The 9302-nt window shown below is 37.5% G+C and overlaps 1 protein-coding gene across 4 annotated transcripts in view; it reads right to left on the bottom strand.

Moving 5' to 3' along the window:
* Window positions 1-1130: 1130 nt before the first annotated feature.
* LOC106874582 (uncharacterized) overlaps window positions 1131-9302 on the bottom strand; it is a 25399-nt gene continuing 17227 nt past the window's right edge. For 3 of the 4 annotated variants that reach the window (XM_014922366.3, XM_089356816.1, XM_089356815.1), the window contains 3 exons: window positions 6688-6855; window positions 4259-4402; window positions 1131-2608 (listed from right to left, as the gene is read on the bottom strand). In XM_014922366.3, coding sequence (XP_014777852.1) covers window positions 2277-2608; window positions 4259-4402; window positions 6688-6855 — 644 coding nt within the window. In that variant the 3' untranslated portion in view covers window positions 1131-2276. The remainder of the gene's footprint in view (window positions 2609-4258; window positions 4403-6687; window positions 6856-9302) is intronic. The other variant, XM_014922367.3, reaches the window with a different exon arrangement.

Below are 9302 nucleotides of genomic sequence, written 5' to 3'. Positions count from 1 at the left end.
TATTAACGTATAAAGTTGATTATCTCAGCTACTAGGAGGTAAGACCCTTCTAACCTCTTGTATGCGATGGAGAATGGAATTGAGATAACAGTCGACCCCCAAAGAATATCTTTTGTTCTCTCCAATATACCTATTTTTCTAGCTAGTTATATATAGTTATAATAAATACAGGAACTCCGTAAGCCAAAGTCAATTAGTGAGAACCGTGCTGGCTGACCGGCTGAACGAAATGCCGTCAACGGAATGAAAAGGCACAGCGAGACAACTATGGTAACTCACCAACGAAGCAGTTGTTTCGTCCCTCCTCTCTCACTTTTACTGGCTCACTTTCTTTTCTCTACAACATTACCCTTTCTCTATCTGTGATTTACTACTACACAATGATGAGAACACACGCACTATACAAGGAAAATATACATCTCTCTTTACCTCGCATGCTTTACGAATTATATTATACCAGCCTGTCGCGGTTTGGCTAAAACAATACGTAACAGTAAGTAAATGTTTGTTTACAACTTCGATCACTGTTCTTTAATCTTGCATACCTGCAACATCAACACCGTTACACTTGGTAACTGCCGACCACCAACATATACCATTACATAAGCCGTTACAACAGTAACACTTCCAATAATGAAAAGTACCCCACGAGACCTCATAATCAACTCTGAAGCTGAACCTGCTACCTACTTGTCTCTATCTTGTTCCACTTCACGGACAGAAAGACGTAAAAGATGAGGTTGGATCAAGACTTGAAGCTGTTCTTGTTGGTGGCTCTGTGATATCTCTGGATATTTGATATTTATTTCAACTCAGAAGAAAGAAAGAAAGAAAGAAAGAAAAGAAAGAAGACTGTATTTGATGTCTGGAATGGTCATCACATTGCCCGAATGTAGAAGGAAGATAGGCATTACACTTAAGTCAGAATTCTGCGCGGTAAATACCGATATTGCACAGTTCTTGACGGTTACATTGTTTTTGGTAACAGATTTTAGATTTCATGAAACAGTCTCCGAAGCACACGTTAAAACTAAATACGTTGATGGATTCCAACCACTAAGCCAATAACTTAGAAGTATTTTCCACCAAATAGTTTGCTTTATATGTCAAATATGGTATAACTCTTAATATTGAAAAATTTCTCTTTATTACAAACGAAATAAACATTTTAGGTTTTGAAATACCACTGTACAATGTCCATCCGTGAATACTTACAGAAAATTAGGGATCTTCCTTCCACTAATAAAAGCTTTGGCTGTAGCAGTTAGCCTCAACAACTATATGGTAGAATCTCTGGTTGTAGCTGTTATACTCGATAAAGACAGATATTTTGTCCCAGGATGAGATAATATCTATGTTACTATTGACAATAATCCCCTTTATTTTTGGATAGTTGTTGATAAATCACGTGAGAATATAAGAAACATAAGACTGAGATATTTAAAATCCCGTATGATCCACACATGATAACAACAAAAAATACTATCTGCAAATGACGTTTCTCACCGCCAATCATGAAATGTTTAACTTGAGAGATAATACGTCTTCCACCACAAAAGAAATATGTCATCAGTATGACCAATGTCTTGAACTTACATCAATGTCCGGTATTCAGCAACACATGTGTTGTATATAACCAGCATTCATTGCATGATATCTAGTGACAATACTGCTGATAATCAGGGAAACTTATCTGTAGTTACATCATTGAAATCCTTAAAATCCATGTCTTGGAACAAAGTACGTACAAGGTGGCATCAAAAAGTTCCCGGACTAGTTCTGTAACGCGCCAACAGACGGTAGCATCCGGTTGCGTGGGCAGTGAGGGCTAGCACTGACATTCACGTAGCAGTGTGCCGAGTGACACTGCTGTGTTTACTTCGCAATTTGTGAAATTTGTGTTATTGTCATCACGTGTATGCCGTAGTTTCCGATTTTGTAATGGACAGAAAGTTGGAACAAAGAGCCAGCGTGAAATTTTGATTTTAAAAGATGGGAAGTCTGCTACAGAGACATTGAGCATCCTTCAAGACGAAGCAATGGGTCGTACGCAATGTTTCGAGTAGAACAGGGGCTTCAAAAACGGAAGAATGATTCTGAAAGACGATGAGCAATCTGGAAGGCCTGCCACGAGCGTCCTCCTTGGAAATGTGGAGAAAATTCAGGGTACAATTCTGAGACGAAGTATCAGTCGTCACAATGGAAGAACCCTTGATCTCCACGCCCGAAGAAGGCACGACAGAGATAATATCTCATAGACATGTATAAATATAAAATTATGTAGAAACTTGCTTCGACTGGTATTTATTTCGTAAAGTCTTCTTCAGATTGTTCCAGAATGCATTTTGAAGATGAATACTCTCTGAGTCTGGTGGCCATTGTAGGTAGGTCACTGTTTCCAAAATAAATTTTAGATTTTTGTCTTTGATGTCTAAATCCTTAAAATTACCCAGAATAACGGGAATAATTCTGTGACGAAGTTTTAACATTTCCTGTTGGGCTACTTGGTACTCCATCCGGGTCCACTCGCTCTCTATATAATCATTGGTTAGCACTAAAAGCGTTCTTCTGCTATTTTGTATGCTTTCTATGATATTGTTTGAAATAGCTGTAAATATACAAGAAAATTACTGATTAAAAACAATTTCACTCATATATATATATATATATATAATATAGATACATTTTAAAAAATAACGTCGACCACTAACGTGGACAATTAATGCGCTAGAAATAGATCACATCTTGTGTCTATTAAGACCTAAATTGTTCTCAACAGCTGCTATATTTCATGTTGAGAACAATTTAGGTCTTAATAGACACAAGATGTGATCTATTTCTAGCGCATTAATTGTCCACGTTAGTGGTCGACGTTATTTTTTAAAATGTACCTTAATCCCCTGAGATTGCAGATAATATTTCTGAATCTCTTTGATTCTTTAGATGTGCTGGCCTCCTGATAATTGATCGATATTAATTAATATATGACTAATTACCAGATTTTATATATATATATATATATATATATATATATATATATATATATATATATATATATATAGAGAGAGAGAGAGAGAGAGAGAGAGAGAGAGAGATAGATAGATAGATAGATAGATAGATAGATAGATAGATAGATAGATAGATAGATAGGTAGATAGATATTAATAATTATTTCAACCTTGAGTATATGGTTAGTAGTATGCCGATTAAAGCACTTTCACCGTTTAAGCTACCTGAGCTTTTGATGTAAATGTCATTGGACTTACCTCAGGAATTCCGCGCTGTTCGTTGAGCTTATAATGAATGGGGGAAACGGAGAATGGAGTTTGCAAGAATATTTATTCAATACAACGATCGTTTCGACCTATCCTGATTCTGTACTTTGTGCGCGAGATACTGTGCAGCTAGTTATGTTGCATTCACCAGTATTTAGCGAAGCATCTTATTTAGAATAAGCTAGTTTAACATATTTAGCAATAACTGATTAATCGTTAGCGATTCTTTGAGAAAGGGGAGGAAGGGAGGTAACTTTACGAAATTAAGAATCAAGCTCCGAAAATTAATAAATCTTTTATTTATTTAATCTTTTTTACCGTTTGGTCAAGAGGTAAGGTAGTACGACGACCATTAAAGAACATCTTAGGTCTTGGGGTGTGTGTGTGGGGGGGGGGACGGTATCCTCGAACAAGAGTCCTGACTCGAATGTTTGTAATACGGGAACTCTGCTAAAAACACCGAAAGTGTCAGGCTGTGTTATTAAAATCGGCTATGGATTATGTTTATCATAATTCGGGGTTCGAACTCACAACGTTAAAAGCCAGAACGAATACCATAAAATATCTGATCTAAGGTTCTTACATTTCCATCACTTCACAGGCCCGGTTTAATACTTTCTTTATCGATCCCGAAATAATTAAAAGCGAAGTTAACCAACGCGAGATTTGTACTCAAAGCGCAGGAAGTCGAAACAGATGCCGTAAGAAAATTTATTCGATGCTCAAACAACCAGTCAGATTGCCTTTGTATGACTCTACATGAAGACTATACAGGTTTACTGAAAAGTTTTCCCTTTGTTTCTTAGCAAAAGGACAGCTATGTACATGTTACGGTCTTCTTTGGAACTTATCAGCATGGAAGATTCTATTCAAATGTACCTTGACCATGTATATGTGTGTGTGCGTGTGCGTGTGCGTGTGTGTGTGAGTGTGTGTACACATCTCTGAACTGGTATATTCCACTCATACTAGTTGATACTTACTCTCACCCGGGATGAAGTCCCGAAAGTGAATACATGCTTTCAATCCCATGTCATCTTCGATTTTCGGAAACAAAATATTTTTCACCCAATTTTCGTCTGTATCTGAAGATTTATACGAAATAAATACGTCGTATAACTTCTCCTCTGAAAATGGAAAACAAGTATTATTATTATTATTATTATTATTATTATTATTCAGTAGTTTTATTTTTATAACGTGCTTTCACTTCACTACCGAGCGCAGCTCTGTGCGCCTTGGGTATGTGCTGTGGTTTGCTGTGGTGCTCTTATGTTTACTGTATTGAAAGTGTTTTGCGTAGAATGTGTGCAGTACCCAGTAGTGCAATTTTCTGTATGTTATATATATTTGTAAGTCCTGGTGTTTTTGTTATGTATTTGTCTGAATTTTTTTAAAATTTTTTTTTTATTATTATTATTATTATTATTATTATTATTATTAGTAGTAGTAGTAGTAGTAGTAGTAGTAGTAGTAGTAGCAGTAGTACGTGTGTATGTATATATGTATGTATGTATGTATGTATGTATGTATGTATGTATGTACGTACGTATGTATAGGCGCAGGAGTGGCTGTGTAATAAGTAGCTTGCTTACCAACCACATGATTCCAGGTTCAGTCCCACTACGTGGCACCTTGGGCAAGTGTACTCTACTATAGCTTGAGGGCGACCAAAGCCTCGTGGGTGGATTTGGTAGACGGAAACTGAAAGAAGCCCGTCGTATATATATATATATATATATATATATATATATATATATATATATATATATGTGTGTGTGTGTGTGTGTGTGTGTGTGTGTGTGTGTGTGTTTGTCCCTCCCCCATCGTTTGACAGCCAATGTTGGTGTGTTTACGTCCCCTTAAAAGAAACCGATCAAATAAGTCCTAGGCTTACAAAAGAATAAGTCCTGGGGTCGATTTGCTCGACTAAAGGCAGTGCTCCAGTATGGCCACAGTCAAATGACTGAAACAAATAAAAGAATAAAAGAACATATATATATATATATATATATATATATATATATATATATATATATATACACACACATATATATGTGTGTGTGTTTGAGGGATGACCCAGTGATTAGAGTGTTGCACTCACAATCCTATTCTACAACAACAACTTAAAGTAATATATCATACTGGATCGTTCGTTCGACTGTGTGTGTTATGGAGTTGCTTGATCACAGTTCACTCTTAAATATCCACCCAGCCAGGACTCTGACCTATTTCTTTATATCACACATCAGAAAAGCAATCCCTATTCTCAAAATATTTAATTTCCTAACAAAATCACAAACATACACCCAAAATATCATTACTGCACTCACCAATATCTGCAATTATATGCCAACTACCTAGAATTCATAATAGTCTAACAAAATTTATAATAGTCTAATGAAACTTAAGCAAAGTATCTTCATACAGAAATATCACCCACCTAACACACACGGACATTCAAACATTTTAGAATGACTCATTTTTCATATCACAAACTTATATATTCCTTTCACTGAAAAAAAAAAAACTACATTAATCCTTAAACAGCACATTTAAGGCATCATAAGTTATCCAGTCTTTCTACAGATCCAGTCACTTTGTAATAAACCAAGAAGAATTCAAAACAGTGCACTTGGCAAAAATCACAGTTTGTGCAGAGATCCATTCCTTAGACTGTCAACAAAAAGAAAAAAAAAATTCTGAAAAAATATTGCAGCAAAGCCCAATCTTGCCGCCCCTATCCCTGCAAGCATCCACACCTCTACAAAATACAACACACCAGAAATCTACTATAACAGTATACTGAGAGAACCCTACTTGATTAAAAAACAAAAAAGATGAAGCAAACACAGTAATGCAATAATCAGCAAAATAATCAGCAAAATTAGCCTCAAATACAGTAGTGGCATACAGAGTACCAATAATTTGTAAAGCCGAGAAGCAGCTATCAGATTCGGACTGCATTCGCTTTCACTACTTCTGCTGTGAACACTAACGAAAGCAACTGAATTAGAATAGGCAATAGAGTGACTTGACTGTAACACTATCATATATGATTCTTCTTTATATGTCAGAAGGATCAAATCAGTGTCTAACTAGATTAAAATGCATTAGTGCACAAAACCTAAATTAAGGATATCATGACTAAAGACAGTCTATCCTGGAATCGAATCCCGTTACAACAAACTACAAAGTTATAGATTTTCATTCGACTCACTATCTACGCACCATTGACCTCCTTGTTTCATGGATCTCTTGGGGACATACACTAGCAACAGCTACAAAACAATGTTCTAAATATCCAGTTGTTTCCCGATAATATACATGACACACTGACACACAATCGAAGTTATAATGCAACACTCCATTGGTTAAATGTTAACTTTCAGTTATTACATATGAAACTTACCTTTATCTACGTAAGGCTGAAAATAGTATGCAAACTTCATAAAGAATCGAAAGCGTCTCTTCCACATCAGGTACAATACGAGTGAAATTAAGACAATCACAGTAACTGCTATGGCAGCTAAAATAATATCTACTGGGAATAATTTCTTCTGGTTTCCATCAGGACCGTCTGTAATTAAGAACAGATGGTGTTACTTCTATTTAAAATAATCGAACGCATATTTAAATATAAACAGCTCAATGCACTAAGCTGTTAACAGTTTACTGTATTGTGTGCATGACCTGTTTAATCCACCTAGCTGTATGTAGGTATAATACAAGGTGATATCAAAAAGTTCCCAGGCTAGTTTTGTAGCGCGCCAACAGATGGCAGTACACGGTTGCGCAGTGAGAGCTAACAGTGACCTTCATGAAACAGCGTGCCAATTGACATTGCTGTGTTTCCTTCGCAAGTTGTGAAATTTGTGTTTTTGTCATCGCGTGTATAGTGTAGTCAGCGATTTTGTTATGGACAGGAAGTTGGAACAAAGAACCAAGGTGAACTGAGCATGCTTCGGTATGCTTACGGCGTCGGGGCAATGGGTCGTACGCAATGTTTCGAGTGGAACAGGCGCTTCAAAAGCGGAAGAACGTCCCTGAAAGACAACGAACGATCTGAAAGACCTGACGCGAGCATCACCTCACGGAAATGTGGAGAAAATTCATCAGATTGTGCATGGGAATCGTCGGAGGACAATCAACGACATTGCTGATGTTGTTAGCCTGTCATATGGTTCCGTGCAGGCAATCCCAACGTTTAAATTGAACATGCAGCGTGTTTCTGCTGAGTCTGTCCCCCGTCTGCCGACAACTGAGCAGAAAGAACACCGCGTCGAAGTATTTCAAGATCTCTTCCAGCTGATGACCCATCCTTCATGTCGAGGATCATCACCAGTGACGAGAGTTGGGTCTACGAGTTCGATCCTGAGATGAAGCAGCAGTCGTCACAATGGAAGCGCCCTTCATCTCCACGACCCAAGATGGCATGACAGAGCCACAGTTCAATCAAGGGCATTCTCATCGTTTTCTTTCTTTTTTTTTTGACCTCCGCAGTATTGTTCACCGAGAATTTATTCTCCAGGACCTGACTGTCAGTCGATAGTTCTATTGCGAAAGTAACCGAATCAGTGGAGCGCGAAGAACTGAATTCTTCACGGTGACAAAACACCCTGTCACCGAGGTCCGCTTCACTCGCGAGTTTCTCAACAAGATGGTATTGTTTCCGCACCCATCCTATTCACCAGCTTTAGCACCTGTAAACTTGCATCACTTCCCCATGATAAAAAGGCAGCTCAAAGATCGCCACTTTAACACCGTTTTCGAGTTCCTGACCGAATCGCAGAAGGTCCTCGACTCACTTACGGAAAATTACTTCCAGGATGGATTCCAAAGTGGCAGGAACGCTGGGACAGGTGTACTGCTGCGCAAGGTGACTATTTGGAAGTAGATGATGTTAAAACTTAGGTAAATAAGTTATTTTTTTTATCAAGTATAACTAGTTCGAGAACCTTTTGATGCCACCTTACAATGTACCAAACCAATGATAATACATTTAACTGTAATGTATCCAGCCTACGTAGTTGTGTTACTTATTTACAATCAGGTCAGGTATCAGTCAAAAATCAAATAAATAGTGTCTGTCTGTCACCCCCCCCCCCCTCACTATTTTATACAATGCAATAGTACACTTAAAATACCAGAAACAAATCATATTTAATTAGAGAAGAAGGTACTTGGCAGTAAATCTGTAATATGGCTACCATACAAGAGCTATATACAAACTGTTGGCCTGATTCATGGGCTCGTTTCAACTTTTCGCTTCAAATTAGTGCTAATTAATTGCCTATATGTAATATTATTTGCATTTAATTTGAATGATTTAAGATATCACTGAACAGGTTTAGTACGTTTTGATGTTATTCAACGGACATGTTTTGTGTCCATAAATTCCCGAAGTGCTCGCGAACATTTGTGAAATGAATCATTGTTGGTGCTGTGTAAGAGAAACTATAACAAAGATGTCATTTTAAGCTATGGTTACAATAACATTATATACTTTTTAATGTGATGTGAAACGTATAGTTAATTAGAAAAATATATCATAATTAACGAAAACGTCAAATGCCAATTACCATACTCTTTGGACAATATCTCAGGAAGTGTTGCGAGTTTCAGAAAAATAGTATTACAAGGACTTTTTAAGAAACATCCACCTTCTGGAAAAGGATGCAAATGACCCGCCATTCTCGATGACGAAGTTGAGTAACCTCTCCCGTTTTCACGCAGAGAAGGATGTGCAAATGTACGTGCTTTGGGGTCAGCTTGAAAGTCAAATAACTTGCTCGGCGAATTCTGATCACTAAATATAGATGTGGAAACCATTAATGGAACCAGAAACTCTGGAACACATGCATTCATCCCCATTTTTGACAACTATAAGATACAGATCTTGTGGTCTAACGGGATCGGGCGGTTACCGGAACCGAGTACCACACGTGCATCTTGTTCGGTTAAAGACCGAACTGCGGCTGTGTTGCAGCAACGCCCTGCCTCTACCACTTGTGCCCATCGAACCAC

The sequence above is a fragment of the Octopus bimaculoides genome, chromosome 8 (assembly GCF_046866305.1).
Source record: "Octopus bimaculoides isolate indiv1 chromosome 8, ASM4686630v1, whole genome shotgun sequence".
Classification (NCBI taxonomy): domain Eukaryota; kingdom Metazoa; phylum Mollusca; class Cephalopoda; order Octopoda; family Octopodidae; genus Octopus; species Octopus bimaculoides.
Note: the sequence above shows the minus strand (reverse complement) of the source record. Positions and strands in the feature narration are given on the sequence as shown.